The sequence below is a fragment of the Patiria miniata genome, unplaced genomic scaffold (assembly GCF_015706575.1).
Source record: "Patiria miniata isolate m_02_andy unplaced genomic scaffold, ASM1570657v1 HiC_scaffold_23, whole genome shotgun sequence".
NCBI classification, from domain to species: Eukaryota; Metazoa; Echinodermata; class Asteroidea; order Valvatida; family Asterinidae; genus Patiria; species Patiria miniata.
This window is the reverse complement of record NW_024037062.1, coordinates 1,647,298-1,672,104: the sequence shown is the minus strand read 5'-3', so window position 1 is coordinate 1,672,104 and position 24,807 is coordinate 1,647,298. Positions and strand designations below refer to the sequence as shown.

Below are 24,807 nucleotides of genomic sequence, written 5' to 3'. Positions count from 1 at the left end.
TGTGTTGAGATTTCAATTAGCCTGGGCTACCGTGCCCCGATACCCGATATGTCACCCGATCGGGGCCGTCTTACAACGCGCGCCGTGGATAGGCCGTTCTGGACCCGCGGGCTCGATCCGGTCCGCGCGTCCGCTCGCTGCTCGACTATTTCACCGGATCGCCAGCCGTCCTTCGCCGCTCACGACAAATATTTACGAGGTTTTAAGCGCTGAAGCTATTGATTACGGGGAGCCAGCGTGATTCTTAGTACTCGCACGCTTTAGAAATCTGGCAGGGTTTTTTCCACTAGCATATGTCTGGAATTAACCAGATCCGGCTGTTGGGGATTTCATAGCCTTGGTATGTGATCACAACGTAGAGAAACATCGAGGACAAAAGGACACACGATGATCTAGAGGGAAATTAGCGCAGTGTAATGGGAGCCAATTTCCTGGCATGATGTTGCCACTTTGCCAAAAGAAGTACATGTATACTTGCAGGTCTTTCGGATTCTTAGGATAGTTTCAAGAGTAAAGCAATCTGCACCCCCCGCAAGAGATGCTGATCCAGGCTTCAAGTTGGCTTCGTCTTGTTCGTCTTACACAACGGGTTGGTCCAATCACGCCCGAGGCTTAAGACTGAGGAAAGTCGAGTTTTGAAAGTGCATCATCTAATTCTTGTGTTACCAAAGTTGGCTGTAGTGAAAAACTTGAGCGTGGCTTGCAGCATGTTAAAGTCAGACTGCGACAAGGCCACTGTAATAATGTAAACGAGGGAGTGGATTACTGCGTGAAATATAGATGGGATTTGACTTGTATATTGTCCTGGGGAAAATAGACATGCATCCAAGTTGTATTAATGCATTGAATTTGTTCCTTTTTTACACGAAAAAAACCCACGCTCTTTATATACAGTATGTCCACAAAAAGTGTCCGTCAGATTGGTTTTGAAATAACTACAAAACCGTGAAGTTGATTTTGAAAATGTTTGGTTGTGCAGATACTCCTTATCCTTGGCCTAAACCCCTACGAGATCACTGTAAAAATGGTGCTTAGGATTTAAACACATTTCTTAACACTTATTCTGTACCCACTTTTTCCACACGTTTAGCATCATGACATGTTTAGATGTCCTTTTTCTGTGACACGCATTATCCGTTTGACATGTTCAATAAATAATATGTTTAGCATTTAAACACCTTCCTAAGCGCATTTAGATAGACAATCCTAAGTACATGTCCAAAACGTAAACACGTTTAAGTTTCACAACATTAAAAAGTGGTAAACGTTTAGAATTGAAACACATTCCTAAACGTTTTAAACTCTAAACACGTTCTTATGTGTTTAAATGCTAAACACTGTTTTTACAGTGTAATTTCAGTCACGCATCACTACACAATTGTCAATTGATCACAACAACATTTTGGACGCTGTGACCACTTTCCATGCCTTAATCAATTTCAGTGCCATCTTATGTAAGCTTTGTAAAATCCTGCATGTTGTGAAAAATAAGACTGAAATGGTTTAGACTGGAATCAATTGCCAATTGAGCAAACTCATGTCTTGCTATGATTCCAATCTCAACCGCAGCCCTTTTCACAACATGTAGGAGTTTACACAGCTTACATTTAAAAAAAACCCTGAAATTGATTAAGACAAGGAATTTGATCACAGTGTCCAAAATGTTGGTGCGTTAAAATTGGTAGTGATGCATGACTGAAATGTAAACGAAAGTCATAGGGGTTAAGGCCGAGGATAACGAATATCTGCACAACCAAACATTTTCAAAATTGACCTCAGTGTTTTGAAGTTATTTCAAAAATTGTCAGACGGACTCTTTTGGGGGGACATACTGTATATGTACCACTGTCAATGAGTGTTTTAATATAAAGGGCCAGTAAAAGCTATAAATTGGTAACGACAACCCTATAATATAGTGTTGTGGTCAAGTCCGTCACAAGCTTTCCAATTTAAATGGGACAATTTTGTAATATCGTTGGGTTCACCACAAAGTGACGAATATGATAGTTCTGCCGCATCACTAAGTGGAGGATCGTCTATGGACTTCGTGCACACGATACGTCACTATGTGGCGCGGCAATTATCCACGAAAGGCCTATGCCACTTCGTAGTGCGACCTACGAATTGTTCACCAAACTTGTGATTGGACTTATGACTGCACTTGTGATTTACTTTGGACCGGATTTGTGATGGCCTTGTGGTTAACTTGTGCTAGACTCAACTTCGACACTGCTACCGACTAGTTAAACTCACCTTGGAGTAACGCAGAAATCTTGCACATTGCCGCTCCAAAGATCCACCTCTGCATCAGGTGGTTAGCCAACCAGGTCCACTCAGAGATGAGCGCTATGATGATGTCAGCTACCGCCAGATTCATCAGGTAGAAGTAGGTGGTGGTCCGCATGTGCTTGTTGGAGAGGATGATGGTGATGACGATGCTGTTACCTACCACGGTGATGAGGATGATCAAAGCGACAGACACGACCTTAGCGGCCAGGACTGCGGGAGGGACATACGGGGGAGTGTAGGTGTAGTACGGCATCGGCTCCATGGTGGATGACTGGTTGCCAAAATCATAGTCCGTGGAGTTTGGGTAGTCATCGCCAAGGATGGAGTAACCTGGACGACTTGATACCATACTCATTTTGAGAGTCTCACCGTTCTATTTACAGCTTATCATCATTTATCTTTCTTAAGAATAGAGCAATCGTAGCGCTTGCCTCGTGAAACAAGTGTCCAATTCACAATGAACTGCACGTTTTAGGTTCCCGAGATTAAAGCAAACATTACCCACGCGGACATCTAAGAGATACTAATCCTGTTTCTTTTAAGGACGTGGCAAACCTCCCGAGGGACGGGACATCAACAACCAGGTGCCATCACACGGGTACGAGGAGCTAGAGCGCGCCGTTAAGCACGTGCTGTCGTCGGTGGTAGCGATTGGTTCGTTGCGCCCTGCTCCACTACCACGGACCAGATGACGTTCTTTAGCTTTCCCGCCTTTTGGGGTCCGAGCTGCGATGAGGGAGATCAGGACGCCGACCAAAATGCCTCTCTCAATATCTTCGGTAAACCCTTTCGTCAAGGAGCGCGTGGCGATGACGTAAGCGTCGCGAATCTCACTCAACGCGCAAAGTGGACACCGTTCGATAATGAGAAATTACCATCCGTTAGAATTGCGAATTCTGAAAAGACAAGGGGGGAAAGAAAACCAGAAGGTGGTAAACGTACAATTGGATGTAATGAAGCAAGCTGTGTTGGATGGGCTGTATTATTGAGCTGGTTCTTGATTTGGGGTAGTCTATACTATCTGTACGAACGACACATTTAGGAGAAAATCATCTTTTAATTTTGCAGAGAAATGGTGGGATTATATCGTCACACTATGGTTCTATTAGACATGTGCACGTGAGAGACAAAAATTGGCATTTTGCTACGAAATCGTGCTGAAAGTGATGAGGAAGCATACACGCAGAGAGCACAAACGAAAACGTTCACGTCAACGTCCAAATTCAAGGTTATCGGTGTCTTCAACTCGGGAGAAGTTTGCGGACAATCCATGCATTTAAAAAATGACTAAAGCTGATGCAAGGGGCTGCTAACAAAATATATCGGCTAGCAAATTTTAACGTGCTAAGCAAAAAGCAGTCGGGAACCAGTCACAAGTACACATAACATGGCATTTCTGCTGGTAACCGATTTTTGATATTGAAAGCAAGTTGTTTCTTTGTGGTTTCAATAGGAACTCCGTGAAATTGCAATGGCCACTGGTTCCCAGACATTCGCTTCTATGTTAGAGTTTTTGGCCACGTCACATTGGGTATCCACAAACTTCTCTGAAGCTTTACTCTCCATCATGCAAAGCCTCAAAATGTTTTTATTCACATTTGCGTCAGGCTTTGTAGGAGTGCGTGCCCACAATCCTTTGCGTTTCCGTATGGGGTTGGATCAATCGAGTGGAGTGGATCAGCCGGCGGACTTGTTCCAGACTAGACCAGCCGGGCACGGACTACAGGAAGACTTTACGCACTTGTTTGGCAGACATGCAACCTGTCAATGTGTTGGGATTGATAGCCCAATGCACCACAGCAGGCCTGCGTGACCGAACTACAAAGATAATTGGCTCGCGTGTTGTCCACTGCAGATTGAGTTAGCGTTATTTAATTCCAAGCGTGTCTTCCTGTCCCAACTTGAAAGCCCCAGCCAGGCAATAATTCACGGCCGAGTGGTGGCGCAATTTGATCGTCGAGGGGCTCTTGCTAATTGGAGTACCCGTCACGTTAACGCACAACACACAAATACAGCCCTGTCAACACGAAGCCGTCAATATCCTCACTACACTCGTGAAAGTGTAGAATCGAGTATACCACACGGGGCTTCGGTTTCTGGCACAAAGGGTAGATCTTTCCAGGATCCAGGATCTACAAGTTTCGAGAGCAAATGTCCCTAGCATCACATGTGACTACCATGACCTTAGCAGCCCCAAAACAATGAAGTGAACATGCCATTATTTGGCAGTAAAAAGTTCATCGGATAATCAGGTTAGGATAAAAGCCCTAAATTTCTTCGTCCAGCCGCGCCGTGCCGAGCGGTTAGCGCCACAGGGCTCCCCAGCGCGCACTCAGGCGCGATCTCGAGGGCCCGGCACGGTACAATCATTGATCAATATAACAAATTCCACGCCAGACTGGTCAAAAGATGATAGGTGAGAGTGAGGTAATTTGAAGACAACCGGTAAATTAACATCCTTTCAGAGAAGGAAAGGAACGATGACCGACGTGTTTCCACGCTAGATTTCGTCGGGCCGTGGTTTGCTTTTGGTACGGTTGAACTAGATGATGGCGGTATGCACGTCCTGAGCCAATCTGTCAACCCATCAGTGAGTCAGGCCAGGCTACGCGGAAGACTGGGCCAAACCTCAGCTGCAAATAGATTATCTTATCGGCAAAAGGGAGAGTATGTCGATAACCCACGAATCTTATTTTCCTGGTTTGTTCTAATTATTGTAGTTTATTTTTGGGGTAATCTCATACAGTGGTTTCAAATAAGAGGGGCCTTAAGTTGTTGTTTTTAACAATGGAACAGATATCTACGTTGTTTACTGAAGATGAAAAACACAGTGATAAGTTGTCTGCCGCCCCCAAGAGTCTTTAATTTCAACGAGTTTAAGTTTCTGGGATGGTCTGCTAAGGTGCTACGTCGGTTGGAACAGTAATGGTATTCTAAAAGCAAATTTGAAGTATCATCTGTTGTTAAAGGGAATATACAACATTTGCTTTTGCTGTAATTTTCAGAAATAAATCGATTTGGGGGGGGGGTAGTATATTATAGCAAATATTGTAACAACGACTACTTGTTTGGGTTTTGTGTTCGTAGATGCTGGGAAAAACCAAGAAGCACAATCATGTTGTTGTAGTCTAGTTTCCTGACCTCACTTAAGATTAAACGGAACAATTTTTAGAAGTCGGGGAATTGTAAGGTCAGGGAATCAGTCTAGCTGGCTTGCATCCGTTCACAGATGCATAATCGATTGCAAAGAAAATGCGGACTTACTAAATATGATAAATTGGGAGTAGTATTTGAAAAAAAAAGCTTTCTCCAACGCTGGTCGCCCGACCAGCGTTGAAAATTGATACAAACATACAACTTTTCTTGAAAATGTCAGCACACCAGGTGCCATGATTGTACAAGATGCTTTAGACTGTCATTCAGTCCAGTAAGGTATTTCGTGATAATGTGGTAATGTTGTTTTTGATGTTTGCAAATGTTGTAAATTCCTTGAACTGTATGCGATTTGAAATCTTTTTTATAAAACATTTAACAATTTTTTTGTTCAGATAATGGGTAATTAACGTTACCGAATAGGTAATCTTGATTAACAGTTTGAAAAACTCACTGTATCTAAAAATTTCTTTTTAGCGATATCTGCATAGTTTGACGGGATGTGATACCCATACTTATTACAATACACCTTTACGGGTGTGCAACGTTGCCGGAAGGACGTACTATATCAAGTATACCATGCGGAAACAACTCTATACTTGTAACCTAAAGCTATACTAGACTGAAGTCTCAAAGCACCGTACGATTGAAACGAATACGCCACACAGACTTCCATAAGCATCCGTAATTCTTCTATTGATGCCTGCCGATGGAAATCTTAAACCCCATGGCGAGATGGACGCCCGTTGCGTTGCAATATATACTGGTGGCCTAATTACACATGATTATGATAATGAAGCTCACTACTGGGTGTTAAAAAAGAAAAACAAGAAACTGGATTGACTACAAAATATGACGCCCTTTACGGCAGTCTACCAAGCCTGAACAGTTCGGTTAATGTGAAATCTAAACTGTCCCACCATCGGCTTTGGCGGTGGCCGGGGCAGGGGATGGCTATTACTGGCGGTGAAAGCTGGCACACCGTTCCATTTTACGCACGGACGATTTGGATGATATATCAAATTGTCACCGGGAGAGCTTTATTATCAGAAGCGAAATGAGCTATTGCTCATTTCTAGTTCTGTTGCAATCGTGAAATATATCATTATTACCCCCACCAAGGAGGTAATGTTTTCATCGGCGTTGGTTGTTTGTTTGTTGTTGGTTGGTCTTTGTTTGAACAGGATAACTCAAAAAGATATGGATGGATTTTCATGATATTATTTTTTGGGGGTGGTCCTTGGTACAAGTACAAATCGATTATATTTTGGAAGTGATCCGGATCTGCGTCTGGATGCAGGATTTTTTTAAAGGATTCTTCACCATTTTGTATGTGCCAATATAATGTGTAGAGACCATGAACCTCTGTGTACAACTGAGCAGCTTCGTGTGCGTGCACTGACCGGCGACCCTTCACCGACCTAATCGTACCACACAGGTCAATGGACTAGACCATTTTATACAATGGGGGAGTGGAGACGTACGGCGACACAGACATTATACATGTAGACTGCAAAGATTTTAGTTCAAGGATCTGTGTTATTGAATAACTAACGATATAAAGATGCCAACATTGTTATTTTTCGATAAATTCTGAATGATGAGCACTCCTGTTGATATTTTAAATGTGCAATAAACTATGGAAGTCCAGTGGGTATATGCGAGTATTTCTTTTGAGTGTAGTGACAATTATGGCGGGAAATTGTTCAGCCTTGGCGAGGGTTTGCGCTCTCTGAGTGCTTTCTAGTTTTAGAGATCATGTTTGGAAGACATTATTTGAACAGGAGATATTGAAACTTGTGTGGCTCTATTTCCCGCACTGGATGATGTACAAATCATACTTCGATAAATCGGAATTGTACTCTTTAATTCTTTCAAACTTTGAACTTATTTGGAAGCCATTACCTGTATAAGAAGCCATTATTGTGGTGGTACACGCGCGCCTCAATATCTTATGAGCATAGATTATTTCTCTAAATTTATGAATATGAGCGCGTGCGATATGTGCGCTCGCGTGGAGTCACTTCAGTAAAATGGCGATCGTCACATTAGTCTTCCCTCTCTGCTTCCGTATGGAAATAGAAACAGAGACGAAATCAATGTAAAATCCCCAAATCCCTTTATTATTGCAAATACATAACTGCACTGTGCCGTGAAGTCCACAGATGAAATCAGAATTAATGAGCCCTCTACGCTCATTTATCATCCGCGGTTCGATGAACAAGATTTGTGATTCACGAGTCCATTTTCTGAAGATAACAGCCGCAATATTAACCATCGCCGTGCTCTGTATACCACGAAATAGAGGGCGAGCCACGGGTGAGTACTGTCATTATCTACTTGTATTATGGGGGCTTGACAAACCATTAGACATGGGGTCAATATTAAATGAAGCGGCTAATCAGAGAAATATCTGCGTAATAAGGGCAATATGTCAAGGCTATTGCCTAGTTGCTACCATATGAAGCAGTGGAGTGTGATGGCCTAGCGGTTAAGAACACTGGACTCACGTTCTGGTGTTTCAGAGGCAACAGTGACGTGGGTTCGAGCCCGCCGGCGGACACTTGTGCTCTTAAGCAAGGCACTTAACCATTATTGCTTCGTCCTTCGGATGGGACGTTAAGCCGTAGGTCCCGTGTGTTGTATAAATGCACGTAAAAGAACCCAGTAAACACTTATCGCTAAGAGAAGGGGTTTGCCCCGGTGTTTCTGGCCTCCTGTATAAACTCCCACGTGGAGTATTTAGGAGAAGAACTAACCAAGAACAAAGTTGAGCAACATTTCTCCTGCTCGACTGCTCCGTGAAATCAAATAAACCGATATCCATTAAGCCCCGCCCTAAATGGTGTTTTGACCAATCACAGCCTTGATTCATGTCCGACATGCGTGCGCAAAATCTGACACGCGTGCACGTGCTTAAAGGGGCATTACGGTCTGAAATCCCGAAAAATAACATGTTTTTACTTACTATTGTATATGTCTGGTTGAAAGGAAACAAACCGTATTCCTAGAAAGAACCCGGTTATTTGGCCCTAAACAAATGCCAAAATGAACATTGAAAATACGGTTTTAAGTACACAAAGGTGCATTTCCAAGGACTGCATCAAAAACAATTACATAACATTCTCTTTAAACACCGCAGACTTTTCCACCAGCAAAGGTTGTTTTCGAAACCGGGTCAAATCGAAGTCGGGTTTCTCACTAACGCGAAATTTCCCCCGATTGGCTTTTCATCGAGTCTTAATTTGACACTGTGTAACAGACCCGTCGCGGAAGGTGTCCAATATACTTGCAACACAATACCCTCCGCTGGTTCCCCAGCGCGATGCTGCATGTGTACCCCTTCATTTTGGCATCATAGGCTACTTGCCATTTTCCCCTTTAATTTTTGGTGACCATGTGCTCACGCGAAATACAAGATGAATTCTTGCCGTGTGCTGAATACTACCGTGCGCATCACGTTAGGGGGACCGTAGGGAACTTAATGTAATAAAGATTGGCGTATCATTCCGTTCTGAGGTGGGATGTACGCCTAAGTGAAAAGTTCAGAAAGGCCATCGGAATGAACAATAGGGAGAAGACAGAAAGGTATTTTGAACAAAAATAGACAAAGGATGCACTAACAGGCGGAAAAGAGAAATACGGCTGTACTTAGTGGCGAAAGAAAGAATGAAGAAGAAATAGACTGGAATTCAGTAACCAGATATGATGTATTCGTATGTTTTGACAAGATGTTGGGTGAAAAACACGAAAGGGAAAGGACCTAAGCGAAATATGTCTTTGCCAAAATAAAAATATTGTCGCCAGATTTCGCAACTTGGACTCAGCACCTAAGGATGCTTGCGCTGCCCCATTCGGAGATTTCCCAGGTGATGCTTACCTAAAATTTGATGCAATTATATATAAAGGGAATCTGACGCATAGAATTGAATACAATGTAGGCCTAATATTAGCTAAGTGTTGCTGGGCATTCTGCGTGCTATCGAGGATGGATCGCAAATGTAAGAAATCAGGTACTTAGCTGCACAGTTGCTATAAACACATCTTTTCAACTGTATTGACATTGCGTGCCCATACAGGAAGTCGCGAAAAGTCGACGAACTCGCAAGACGGCTCCTCGAATTACTGCAGAATCGTAAATTGCGTTATTATACGACCTTCAGATTCAATTTAAATTTCCCCGACACATCCCAAGTGGAACGTTCCCGCAATCTGCACACGTTCGAACAATATTTGACGGGAAAACACGGCAAGTTTAATACACAGTGCCCAAGGAAGGTATAACAAGTAACCTTCAAATTGGCTGAACATTTCGTTTGGCCAATGCCCGGAAATTGAAAGAGATTGTACTTCAAGATGGATTGTCTGCGCTATTTTCGCATCATTCACCCTGAAATATAGATTGTTTAAAATTGCTATTTTTTTTCTGGCAACGCGAGAGTTATTCACTTTTGAATTAGACATCGATCAAAAAACAATCTGCCCGTGGAATCCTGTATATGAGATCATACGCTGTCTGTCTGTCTGGTGTCTGTCTGTTGTCTGTGTGTCACATTTTTTTTAAAGGCCCAAGGCATGTGCGGAAGCACATATGAAAGAATTAATGGTATTCAGGTCCTATGCTCGGATTTCACTGTCCTCTGAAGTCACGGTTGGCACGTGGAAAAATATATATTTAGTTGTTTTGTTTTGTTTTGTTTTGCTTTTTAGCAAATTTGTTTCTTTGAGACTTTGAATTGTTAAATGAAAACAATCCAAAACGGATCGCTATTACGCAAAACATAACGTTGATAATGAAAAATGTGGCAAAATTGCTTCGCCGAGGTTTACCACGCCCACGTGGGGTCAACATGCAAATTGAAGTCACTGAAGTAATACATTAGTATTATGACACCACAAGTTACTTTACAAATTCTTTGCGGACGCATAATAAATCAGTTCGCGTAATCTACTACTGGTTCCCGCCCCTTTTAGACTCGATAATATGAGGTTTGGAACTAGGAATTTAATTGCGCTCAAAAGTAACCCCCCCCCCCCCCAAAAAAAAAAAAAACCCACCAGTTTTCTAACGGGGGTTTCAGACCCCCCAAACATACCAAAAAGTGGGTTTTTTCCGTTAAAAAAACCTCAAAGGTGAACATTCATTAACAGAAAGAAAAACAAATTGCTGAAGGGCACAGACAGTATTTTTTTTAAACATAGTTACGGTAACCCATGTTAACGAAGCGTCCAGAGTAAGTATTAAGAAAATTTCGTTTGATTCTAAGAAACAAGTTTAAACAGTAAGGGCGAGACAACTATAGACATTGATGCCGGGTGGAACTGTTCTTTAGAAGCACCCAAACCTATTGGCATAGCCACTTCACCAAAAATACTTGAAAAATGCTATTATGTCGTGTTACAAAAACAACTTATATACTCAACTCTCCAATCTCTGCAGAGTCTTTCCTGGAAAACCATTTTTTACGGTGCTCGAACTGATAGCTCGAGCAGGCACTCGGGAATACTTGAATTAACGGTTTCTTAGATTCACTTCGAAATAAAACCAACGAAACAGCAGTGGAGAAAGGAAATAGTTGTATAACTGATTTTCGGAATTTTCCAGAATCGTTGCGAAAACAGGACGACGAGGCACAAAGACTGGCTTCCTGAAATGAAGTCCCAGTTCAATTCATATTTCAGTGCTTCAATCGAGTTTATAATAATGAATTTTCCTTATCAGCACTCAACTATATCCATTCAAGTAATTCACCTTTAACGACAATTACCGTTCTAACACACTCTTCAAAATGGGAAAGATTTCGCACGACATACTCAAACCAATAAAAGAAAATGTCTTGTCAAAAAACTCTGTTGAATTTCTAGTCCATTTTTCAAGGACAGATTCAGCAAATCAGCATTTTGAAATTGTTGTTTTAGACATTGGTTTAGACATTGTGCACCACTATCTTCAAGTTACAAAATTAGTGTAGAAGTTACACAGAGTGTTTAAACTCTATTCTGGTCGTGTAAATAAAGGCAAGACATAACCCAGATTTTCATATATTTGTGTAGACTGAGCCATTCTTTGTTCTGAGCAGATAAACAAAAAACACTATTTGCAACACACTGAATGCCATATGTTTTGGATGTTGAATTTCCGAGCGAAGGGTACAAGTTCAATTAGCCCCTGGCAAGAGGCAAAACTGACAAAAGACGAGCACGCAGCGAAATCAAAAACCAGAAAATAATCTTATTCAACCCCGGCCAAACCTTACAGACCAGGCGGCATTTCACCGGCCCTGCTGATAAACCGGACGAATGGCGCTAGAATTAGGATTTGATTTCAATCCTTTGTGAAACCAGAGCAGAAGCGGGAAAGAGTGAGTGGACGCCGAAAAGGCGCGAAACTGGATCCGTCAATATTGTTAGAAATGGGACAAAATGCATTTGGCTCGCGAGTCTTTTTTTTTTTTTGTTTCTCCCGCCTTTTGTAAATCCTAACACGTCCTATAGAAACGTGACTTTCAACAACACGTAAAGTTGTTCTTTAACAGGGACAGATCGCAGGAATCGGTAAAATAAGTAGCGAGTTCTGAGAGCGAATCCCGCAATCAAAAAGTTTGACACACATTGGAGTCATTCATGGCTGAGAACCAAAAATAGAGTTGCACTATGATGATGGCCCGAACCGATGTAATCCGCTCTATGTTTCGACACCCCGATATTCCGAAACCCCTATGTTCCGACTGCTCAACCTATGTTCCGACAAACTTATCTTCCGACACACCTATGTTCCGACACCCCAATGTTCCGACATCCCTATGTTCCGACTGCTCAACTTATCTTTCGACACTCCTAGCCTATCGTCCAACAACCCGCACATTATATTGGGTTAGCCCGTTAGAATGGTGCGTTGGGGCCGGAGACCAGCCTCTGTTAACGTTTGTAGGGGTGTCGGAACACAGAGGTGTTGGAACATAGGTTTGTCGGAACATACACCCTAAAAACAAATTGGTTGAAATAACCAATATATCGGTAGGATTGGTAGATATGTGTCAACCAAACCGAGATTGGTTTGACACATTATCTACCAATCCTACCAATACATTGGTTATTTCAATCAATCCGTTTTTAGAGCGTAGGTGTGTAACCAATACGATTGTGTCTATTTATTTATTACAGGAGTTTAGCTCTATTCGTTTCCCGGTAGCCCTGGTTGTGAGAATTTTGTTTTTGTTTTATACCGATAGGATGTCCCATTGGAAGAACGCCTTTGTACCGATACATTACCAAAGCAAACACCTTTAGACAAATTGTACCAGATTTAAGGCAACACCATCACACCAAAACAACGGCATAAGTGCATATCCTTTATATGAGTTGTTCCTTACCCAAACATCGATATGATGGGCCGTAGTTTGTGCCAACAATTGTCCCCTTCAGGCCAAACATTTACACGGCTTCATGACAAAACCACTTACCGGTAATGATTACTGTAAGTGCTGCTGTTTTTCCCCCAACAGCTACCATAGCTCATAGTGGAAGTGGATTCGCTAAATCGTGCCTCGGGTCTGGTTCCTGGTAGCATTATCGTTATTTACAGGTCCGAGGTGGGATGGGGTGGCTGTTTAATTAAATCACGTGACTCTTGCACTTCGCGGTTGTGTGGCCACACGCAGCAACAAATTTGCGCGCGCAAAATGCACCGCTAGCATATCCTAGAAACGGCGCGGCTCGCGACTATTTTTTGAATTATGAGTGGTGCGATAATATCACTGGAAAACGATGGAGATCTTTTCCCGACCGGTTGCTGTGATTAGCTGGATCATGTTAGTCACCGTCTGCGTGTCATTAGGACACATTCAAAACACCACAAGAAAATGTTGAACAACCAATTTAAAAGAGGATTAATACGTAGCAGATTCTTGATTTGAAAGAATTTTTATTTCACTTTGTCAGACCAATTCTAGCTGTAATCTTCACACCTCAGGTCCCTACGTTTTTAAAGGTAGAGTACTGTGTGCAGCTATCCAAAAAAGTAAGTGACGAAATTATTGTTCAAAAGCTTTAGAATGACACTAAACTCCCTCTGAAATTATTTTTTCTGGCAAGCTGTCATTTTGAAGAAAACACTAAAAGAATTGCATTTCCAAAGATGCGCCAATTGACGCATTTTTTTTTTTTTTTGGAAATTTCCGTTAGCAGTTGGTTTGTATTTCGGCGAATCCGTGAATGGGTGCGCGCAAGCGTTGACAAGACGCACACGCACGCGTGGTTGTTATTATTCGTCAGTTCAGCGCGTGACATCGCGTAGCTGCAATCGGCTGAATGAGAACGTGTCCCGGACACGTTCCGGCGCAATTCAAAACATGACTCGGCAACTTTTGAATTGAAATCGAGATCCCAGAATATTGCTTTAACTCGGAATATACAACATGCACTGCGCTAAAACTTCATCAGGTGAGTTGTTAAGCACCCTTCTTTAGATTTGAGCACTTTTGACGCTTCAAACGAAAGAAAAAGCAAAAATGACAAACTATCTTCCCTACCTTAAAGGTAGAGTAGGCCTACATCTTTTGCAGCTATCCCCAAAAAACCTGACGAAATCATTGTTGAAATCATACTTTAATTAAAGATGGTTATAGGTACTAAACTCGCAATTCAAAACGTGACTCGGCAACTCTTGGATTGAAATCAAGATAATGGAATATTGCTTTAACTCGGAATATACAGCATTCACGGAGCTAGAACTTCATCAGGTTAGTTGTTAATCACCGTCTATAGATACTGAGCGCTTTTGTTGTTTCAAACGAGGAAAAAAATGCACAAATGACAAATGATCTGCCCTATCTTTAAGGCTATACAGAATCTAATACGCCACGCCGGATTACATTGGGTCCGCGGCTTACCCTGCCTACTCATTGTCTGCTGGGTTCGCAGCCAACCAGTACAGATCTGAAAACTGTCTTCACTCCCTATGATGAATCCCCCAGCCCCGGGACTAATTTCGATATCCTCTTCCAAAAAAGAAATGATCAATTCTCCATTGTCTTCTCTCCACGGGTTTCTTCAGGCTGGCGAGACAGGTAAACGCCAGGGGGCGTTTAACGGGAAACTCTAGTCTCATTATCCCGCAATACAATAATGAAATCGTAATCAGAATCCCACTGAATCTCGTCGCTACCGACGAATTGAGAGGAAAAAGGGAAATTGGAGAAAATATCAATGCACAGGAGGGGGTCATATTCTGAATACATTCGGTGAAGGATTGCGGTACCATAAACGGTGACAGACAGAGACGGGGATGCAACACTGAGGTGGGTGTAATTAACATCACAGGGGTGGTGTTGAATAAGACAATTATTTCCACAGAAATAATTTGAGAGTGAAATTGCTTGATGAAACATTCATTACCGAAAGCTCAATCAATCCTTCATTCAAACCTCTCTAGGTTTCTTCAGGCTCTGGTATGCGCTATAGTAACCCGTCGAAATAGTCCTTGAATTCACTGAATGAAAGCCTTATGTGTATGCCTATATATTGACAATAAATTGCATTATGTGCCTGATATCTTTTACCATTGTTAAGTAAGATTTGAGGCTTTGCATGGTGGAGATACTAAATAATAAAAGGTTTGCGGAATCACCATGTACGAATAATTTCTCAACTAAGAGAATGGTTCTGAAAAGAACCAGAGGTATAAACAACTTCTGGGACAGAAATGCGCATTCAATGAAAAAAAAATGAATATCTGAAAAATGAGAACTATTTTGCATACAGGGCGAGTCAAAAAAGAAAGGAAACCGATATGTCAGGACCATTTTGTTTTAATGAAGTTCTGCAAATAGCACTTTCAAAATCTAGGATATATGAAATCTCAGGTAATAAGCTTTCTTTGAGTACAAGAATCATTCAAATCATTCATACACTTTTCAAGTTAAAAAAAGGTAAGTGTTCTTTCAGCAAAACAACAAAATTCACATAGGGATGTATGTGAACTGACATGTACTTTTCACGCTACGGAATTTTGAACAAAAACCCCGTTTTAAACTTCTGTCCACGGATCACCAAAAAGGTAAGTGTTCTTTCAGCAAAACTAAAACAATTCACATCAATCACTATGGTTCTTTTACCTCTGGTTCTTTTCAGAACCATTCTCTTAGTTGAGAAATTATTCGCACATGGTGTTTCCGCAAACCTTTCATTATTTAGTATCTTCACCATGCAAAGCCTCAAATCTTACAAATCACTATGTGAATTTTGTTGTTTTGCTGAAAGAACACTTACCTTTTTTTAACTTGAAAAGTACATGAGTGATTTAAATGATTTTTGTACTACCTTGGCTTTCATATCCTAGATTTTGAAAGTGCTACATGCAGAACTTCATCAACAAAATGGTCCTGACATTTAGGTTTACCTTTTTTTTGGACTCAGCCTGTACATTCATGATCTGATAAAATAAGTTGTCAAACTCAGACTAGGGTGCGTGGAAACATGGACTGCAAGTGTTTCCTTGGGGAACTTTGAAACAGCTCAAGAGCACATTGTTTAGGCGAATCCTGGAAAAAGTAATAAATGACTACTGTTGTAGACACGAAGAATCTCCAAGAAGTTTTTATCCGTCATCCCAAGGGGACATAAAGCCAAAGTTGGTTTGCCAAATACGTAAACAACCTCGGATGAAAAATGTCCTTTTTGCTGAATACGTCAGTTCTCACTAACTACATTTTAATGGGCCGTAAGTAAAACGCAAATATATCATCCGTGTGGCAACGATTTGGCAAAGTGTTCCCCCTTTCGGGAACAACTATTGTCCCTTCAGAAAAGAAGATGTGCCTTTAGAGTGGTTGTGTAGTGGCTAATGGATAGGCGGACAGTGAAGATTTCGTCCCACCATTTGTGGCTCAACTTGCTAGGTGGTGGGGCTTTGTTACGGCAACAAAAACACAGGAGGTAAGTTGGCCGTCGGTGGGTTGGATTTCCGAAGCACTGACAAAACCTGTTTATTTTCGGTTTGTTGAATCTGATCGGTCGTATTGATTAATGGATCGGTTTGGTGGGACGGGTGGCCTTTTGCTGGTTGTCTGGTTTTCCAGATGTCATTAATCTTGTCTTATAAACGGTCCCGTTTTATACTCAAACAATTGTAGGCCTACCTGATTTTACAGATCTGTGGTTCACAAACGTTTCTATCCCACTACGCACAGAGCAGCAATAAACAACTCCACAGCGCATATCCGAGGATTTTGCGATTTTAGAATTCAGCAATTACAACCAAACATTGGAGCAATGGATGTTTCGAATTACTGTTTGATTTCTTGTACCTGTTTTTCCCGCCAATTTCGTTCGACTGTCAAAACAAGAACGTATTATATTCAAGAACACAGTGCTGTCTGTCCGTCCGTCTGTCTGTCTGTCTGTCTGTCTGTCTGTCGTGATGGACGTTCTAGCCAGACGGACTTGTGGGGTGATAGCATTGTGTTCCCATTATCCCTTTTTCTAAAGATTCCCTTCTGGGGTGATGTTTTTCCATTGTGTAAAAAGTGGGGTGATGTGTTCTGAAAGGAACATCACCCCACAAGGGTGGTCTGGTCAGAACGTTTGTCTGTCTGTCTGTCTGTCTGATGGATGTGTGTCACGTTTTTTGTAAAAGGCCTAAGGAGAGTGCGGAAGTACAAAATGCAAGGATTAGTGGAGAAACATCCAGTGTATTCTACGATTTTACTGTCGTCTAATGTCACGGTTGACACGTGAAAAAAAATGATTTCGTTGTTTTGTTTTGCTTTCTTAGCAAATTGGTTTCATTGCAACTTTGAATAGTTAAACATTACAGCTTTATCTCTATGAAAGCAATACAAGGCGTATCGCTATAACTTGGTACGTTATATTTTGGTACCCAAAATATAACGTTGATGATGAAAACTGTGGCAAAATTGTTTCACGAAGGTTTACCGGTACCACGCCAATTTGGGGTCAACATGCAAATTGAGGTCAAATTAATACATTAGTATATGACTCCACCAAGCTAGCGGGTGCCGCGCAAAGCGCGGCCTCCCGCTAGTACATGCACATAAAAAGGAATCTCTATCAGTATACATCATACATCAAGGCTCTGAGAATGTTTTCATTCAACATGATTTTCCGGTCGCTGCATTGAATGTCTTCAGTTGCCAAGAAATCTAACTACATACTGTTGACTGATCCCTTGTTTTCCAACCAAAAAGAAATAAAAACAAGGTTATTTTTAGCCCTGTTCTGACATCCGGAGTCCGTCTACAACATTCTCTCGAAGTATCGAGACTACGATTAGTAGGCCCAGGTCATCCACATGTCATCACACGGCTCCCTACCTTTTTAAAGGTACTTGACACCATTTGCAAGAACTGTGTTTTTGCCGATTCAAGGAACAATACAATGAAAGTCAGGCAGCTTATTAAGAAACTAACCTATTGAAATATTGGCTCAGTAAATATACTTTTTGAAAGAGTAAATATACTTTTTGAGAGATCTGTGAAAAATGAATCTCCATTATTTTTCTCAACGCAAAGCGTAGGTGACAGTTAAAGCGCGATGGTTTGGTCCAAACCATTGCGAGGAAGTGATAGTAATTTCTCTTTTTTTCGAAAATGACAGCATACCAAACGCAATGATTTCACAGGATGTTTGATCCTTTTATTAACTTAAATTCATAAATACTTAAAACAGTTAACCCATTCCTATTGGTCGAGAGCCCGTCGCTTGGCTGGTTTCAAACGGTTGATAAAGACACTTATAGACATTTTTTATAGACACTTTTCCAGTGCAACATGAAATTTGGACTCCTATGAAATCCAGTGCCTTTTACCACTTTATTTTTATTGAACGTTCACAATCTTCACGTTGGCATGCGAAACACGACCAGTGAGTGAGTATTTCATAGTCCTAAATTCACACTACACTGGCACAGCTGCGTTCTGCGCAACATCGGCTCGGGTAATTATCAGCATTCAGACTCCAACCGGTCTGAAACAGAGTGTTTAAAACCGGCCAAGCACACATTCATTCCCTTAATCAAGTAGGACATTTCATTATATTTTGACTGTTTCATTTTTTAATATTTGCACATGATGTCAATTACCTTTAAAATATTCCCTGGTCCGCGAGTCCCTCCCACGGATCATGATCTGCCCTTAAAACAATAATCCAGGCTTCGCCCTTCACTGCTTTGCTTGTTAGCGAAGCCTGACACATGTCGCTCGGCATATCGGATAATAAAGCGCGAGAGACACGTCCAACAGCCGTTTATGTCACCTGGGAGATGACGTTACATACATCCAAGACTGATAAATGTTACAATAAGATAAGAGTAGCTCGTCGTGCAGAAATGCCATTTTTTTCAACAACGAATTACTATGGTCGCCCTAAAGGGCCATCAAAGATGTAAATATTTGTTTTTCAAGAGATCGCAAAATATTGTATTTATTTATCATAATTTCTCAGGCAAAATATAATACAATTAAAATATATAAATATATGACGGGTTTAAAATGCAATTACATAAAACAATTACAAGACACGACAAAGATGATCAAAAGGACAAACTTCACAAATTTATGATACAAGAAACTATCAAGTCAAAACATTAAAAAAAAAAAACATTAAATTGTATCATATGCTGTCCTGAGGGATTGCCTAAAACGCTATTTAAAAATGCTTGTCAAGAGGCTCTCCAACTACAGCAGTACAGTTTGATTAGACACAGAAACAAACAAAACAAAGGACGACAAACAGACAGGCACAAGCACACAGAAATTAACAAACTAGCAAAACAAACATATTAAAAACTAAATAAAAGACAAACAATTCAGACTAATAGCAGACAAACACACAAGGCAAGACATGCATTTGGCAAAAATAGACAGATCTAGGCACATAGAATACAAACAAACAAACAAACATACAAGAAAACAGTAAGCAAAAGGCAAACAATAAACATTACGACATCACACATTTTTCCACGACATCACAAAATATTTTGCGACATGAAATTCACAACATGCATTGATGTCGTGAATTTGTTGTCGCGAATATTCTCATTTTCCCAACATGGTACCTATCCTAGCATGCACTGGCGGATCATATTTCACGTACAAAATGAATGGGTTATAGTGCGGAAGTGAAATTAAACCGTCGGGATGTCTGGACAACGGTTGACGAATATTATATAGGCCTAGCTTATATAACTATAACGCGAACTATATTGCACGAACTATAAAGCACGTGCATATACGAGCGATGGGTCTTAGTGATTTACTCACACGGCCATGGAGGAAGTATTAGTTGCACATCCACTATTAAACTACACAAGAGCAAATGTATGCTTTGAAAAACATATATTGAGCGCGCAAGGTACTGTTTAAGACTCTCTAGGGTTGAGGGAAAATATTCACGACAAAAAAAAAATATGACATGTATGCCTGCTGTGAATTTTATGTTGCGAAAAAAATTGCGTTGCATTGAAAAATTGTGTGATTCGTGAAAAAAAATTCCGATAAAATAAATTCGAAGTCGTGAAAAATAATGCGATGTCGTGAAAAAAATGATGGGATGTCGTGAAATAAATTATTTTAGTCTTTGATGTCCCTTCGGGGCCACTATATGATTACGAAAGCTTTGTGCCAGTGGAGACCACCATTCCTATTTTTCCAAGAAGAGCCTCAGAGATGGCGTCATAAATAGCGTCCAGTTACTTCCAAATGTCCACTGACTTATATTTCGGGAGTTTGAGGGAAAATTTATAATAAAAAAAAAATTACTCCGGAAATTTTACGCTTGCAAAAAAAGAATTTCGTCAATGCCGTTTATATCATAACAATATACGGAGCAACGTGCGTCTAGAAGTTTTGATATGTTGAATTTGTTTACACTGTCATGACAAGACAAGCGTTAGACAAAATGTGAGTATTTAATACGTGTTGGCTAATTTAAGACAAATGGCTGGAATTTACGCCCTTACAAGTTTCAATTGCCAGAGTGATAGAATAAAATTCAACCAACGAAATGTTTCAAAGATGCATCCCGGATCTCCCCCCCCCCCTTACGGGTGTAGACCGTTATGCACTCCCTATACTACATGCTAACTTCAACCATGCACTCACAAGCACATAACTTAACATTTTAAACACACTTATCCTTGAGACTCGAAGCTAATACGGAACGAAGAGGGAAGTGTTTATGTAAACATGTCCTCCTCTTTCTGATCCTTACAACTGAAGAAGAAGACCTTCCCAGTACACAAAAATGCTAGGATCAAAGTAATCCGCTGTAAAGGTCCTTGCTTACATATGTAATGCATTGCGTCGCACTGCTTGTACTTAGAATTCTGTTTACCTGTACTTCGAATTCCGTCTACCTTGAAAAGAGTCTTCCCCTTAAAATGACCGTCTTCGCCATCAGAGTAGTGTTTTGCCCACTCCCCAGAGATAACCTCAACATATGGAGTTCAAGATCAGATATGAGACAAATTCTGCCACAGCACTTTAGATTAGTCGATGAACTCTTTAGATACGCTCGTCCGAGCGTATCGACCAATCACTGTCTTGGTACTTTGCAGGGGGTATAGCAGATCAGTCGTTGGTGCGTGGAGGGAACGAGGTTGAAGGGTCAATATGTCTGTAGGGTCCTCCGGTTGACCCAATTCTGGCAGGGAATTTGCTACAATGTTTGTCCACTTTGATTCGCTTATTGCAAGAGCCGTGGGGTTTCATTATAGTGGGTGATACCCTATTTTCTCGGGATAACGTTGGCCTAGATCTAGGCTGAGCTCGTTCAGTTGGGAAGATTTGAAGATTTCACATCGATAAGCTGTAATTGAGCAACATTGTCAAAACAAATCCATCGAGATGGAAAGATTTCGCGGCGCAGTTACGCGACGATGGATCCAGAATTGCCCCAGTCTTCCCACATACAACACTTGCCTTCCTCTTCAATGAGTATTTATGTACAGAAACGAAAAAAAGCAAAAGGGGACTGAAATAAACTTGGAGAAGTCTACGGATATAGTTATGACAAGTTTCTGACTGTCAAACAAGATAAGCCAAGCCTGGTAAAGTAATGGCCCTAGAGACCACACAATAATGTTCATTTGAATGGCTGTTCACTGCAAATCTCTTCGTGAATCTGTGCACGCGGCGGGTATTATCTAGGTAATTCTATGCAATAGCACTGCCCGCGGTTCACAAGTGCATGAGTCAGTCAGCGAGGTAGCATAAAATAGTGAGGGTCTGCAGTGACACCTTTTGAGAAGATAATGTGTTCTGAAAAGAACGATCAGAGCATACTGATCGGAACGTCTTGTTTCTCAACCAACCGATCTTTTCAGAACCGCACATCTTCTCAAAAGAGATTCTTCCACATTGTGTAACCGCAAACCCTTACACCGCAAACCCTTTACACTACCGCCATGCAAAGTTTCAAATCTTATTTTGAGGTACAAAATAGGTTAGAGGACTATAGGCCGGCTCAGCCAAAGCAAACAAATCTCCTTGACTAGAATTTAACTATTCTTCTGATGACGGCCAGGGGCCAATTCCACGGAGTTGCTAAGCACAAAAATTTGCTTAGCACAAAAAAGTCTGGCTTATAAAAGCAGGTTACCAGCCAAAACTCCACGTGATGCATATTGCTCGTGATTAGTATTCAGCTGTTGTTTGCTTAACATGAAAATCACATGGAGTTTTGGCTGGTAACCTGCTTTTATAAACCAGACTGTTTTGTGCTAAGCAAAGTTTTCTGCTTAGCTGCGCCGTGAAATTGGGCCCAGGGCTTTATAATGCCTCTGGATATTGTCCAAGTAAAAAAGAAAAGCCTAGTAATTTTGAAGAAAGTTAGTTTATGTTTAAGTTTCCTCATTAGTTATAAAAGAACCGAAGTTGTGCAGCTGTAAAATTAGTCCTCGATTGTGTTCTCTGGGTTCTCTAGCTATGCAGTTGGCGTGCATAAACTACCTGGGGCCTAACATTAAACACTTCGATTTGAACCGAATAAGCACATGCATAGACTCGAGTTGTAAGCTCTCGTCTTCAGAGTGTGTGTGGTCAAGCTGACGTGAGGGAAATAACATTCTAATCTCAGGCACTTAGGGGGCCCTGCGTTCAGACTCAGGTGGGCGCCGCCAAACAGATGTAAAACCAACAAGTGGATTCCTGAAGGGTTTTCCTTGGGACTTCCATGGGTCCTTAAGAAAGCAAAAACCTTGTCATAGTGCGTCCGAGTCAACATTAAAAGGTTCGGTGTTGTTAAGGGCTTATTTTATCTTACTCAGTAGTACTGCTTGGGCAATTCTAATATTTTATAGTGCACGATGTACCCGATTTTACAAAACATATTTGATATACAAACATTAAGAAAAACATATTTTTTTTTTGAAAGAGAGTGCAATCCGGTCCAACCAATAAGATCATTTCAGATTTACTCGAGTATCTATTTGCAATATCAACGGTGTCGCACTTACATATAGGTTGGCAATGTCGTCCATCGAAACCAGTTCACACGACCACAGCTTTTCATTGAAGAACCTCGATCAACCTGCAGTGGAAACAGCCCACGAGACCATTATCAAACAGCTGGTTACCTTCATACGGTGAAGATGACCCTTGAATACTGCCCGAAACGTCAGTATTCCACACCACATTATATCGACATAATGCCATGAGTGGTTTGTCTGACCTACACTGGTGAGCGAATGACGTGCGCGTGGTTCTCAAATGACTTTTAAATAGGCACCAGTATAAATTGTGCGGGTACGGGATAATAATGTATGCGAAATGACTCGGAAAATGTGGCCTATTAAATCGACATTTTGTGTGATAAATACAACAGGCCCAGATATCTGCACATCTCAATATATTGATGTCAGATGTGTATTGCTGATGATGTGTTTGATAACATAACAACGCTAAATGGTGATTTAAATGGCGATTTTTTTTCCCCGAGCTGCATACGTATCACGTAGACGAACCATTTCTAATGGTAGAAAGGATGTGACAACGGGAGACGCATACGGCTGGGGGAGGTTGCTTGTTTAACGCATAGTTATTTTCACGGGTACAGTATAATGCAATTGATAGTTAACCTGGGAATGGGATATTCTAGTCACACTTTTTCTCCTCCCTGGGAATTCATTTTCATTTCACAAAGTGTGAAAACTTTCCCCACATTGGGAAAATATACCACACCTTCTCACACGCAAATACTGGGATTTGTATCCTTGTGGAGTCATTTCTTTGTTCTCGTGAACTAAAATTTTGAGTTTGAAAATGTAGTTTCAAAACACTCATATTTCAACCACAATTAATTTCCTGGGCTGAAATTCGGACTTAATATCTCTTATATAAAATACTTCAATTTGCTATAAGTCAACACACCTTGGGAATTCCTATTTTTGAGTAAAATCCATATATCTATTTCGTGATGTACCCTGTGGAGACGTATTCACCTATAGAAATTGCTCCAGTGCGGAGACGTGTATACAATCTTGTGTTGCCTATTACACACATGTCTCCACAGGGTACCGTGTACCAAATCAAATTGGAAAACATTTCACCTCTTTTCACAGTATGGAAACATTTTTCACACCTTTTCAAAAGCGGGAAACTGTTTTCGCAGGTTTTCACACAAGTGGGAAAACATGTTCACAAAATGGGAAATACGGGTGGGAATGCGAATGCTGATTCATCGCACAACATTCCCCATTCCCATTTGCAGTGTTAACTTTCAATTGCAATGTACTATACATTATGGAATTCTAGGCAATGCGCATCTTACATCAAAATGTTGAGAAGTTATGTGGGTCTGGTTTAATCACCACAAAAAAACTTGGGTTTTTTTTCATCTGTATGCCTAGGCTATTCCGCAGGCACGTTATTACTAATGGTCCCTAATGATTGAGAGGTGAACCCAAGCACCGAACCAAGTTATCAAATGTCATGATTTCTTTACCTTCATTCTCGCGTCAAACTAAAATAAATAAACGTCGCGTGCTTGGGCCAGTTTTGATTATTTTATTTTCCCCATATCCCCCTGCAATGCGAAACCTATACGATATGAGTACGCAATGGTCGGCTCTTTTGGAATTGGAAGGGAAATTATGAGTAAAGAAAAAAAATCAATTTGGAAAACTCACCTTAAGTCAAATGATCGCAGTTTGAAGGGACACCACGCGTTCGTCGAGGGACTGAAACTTGGTATCAACATCAACAATCCTCTGAAAACAATAATTTCGAGGAAGAAATTGGTTACGACAACTCCAAGGCACACGGCCAAGCAATTTCTCCCACACTGACACACACACAAAAACAGAGCTGGATGTCTGTTATGTTATGTCGCGCTCGCCAGGTGTCGACT

At 41.1% G+C, this 24,807-nt stretch overlaps 1 protein-coding gene across 3 annotated transcripts in view; it reads right to left on the bottom strand.

Moving 5' to 3' along the window:
- Positions 1–24,807, bottom strand: part of LOC119731276 (neuropeptide FF receptor 2-like) — an 85,727-nt gene that overhangs the window by 6,508 nt on the left and 54,412 nt on the right. For 2 of the 3 annotated variants that reach the window (XM_038204408.1, XM_038204410.1), the window contains 2 exons: positions 24,587–24,667; positions 2,254–3,185 (listed from right to left, as the gene is read on the bottom strand). In XM_038204408.1, coding sequence (XP_038060336.1) covers positions 2,254–2,644 — 391 coding nt within the window. In that variant the 5' untranslated portion in view covers positions 2,645–3,185; positions 24,587–24,667. Of the gene's footprint in view, positions 1–2,253; positions 3,186–22,915; positions 22,990–24,586; positions 24,668–24,807 lie in introns of all 3 variants that reach the window. The other variant, XM_038204409.1, reaches the window with a different exon arrangement.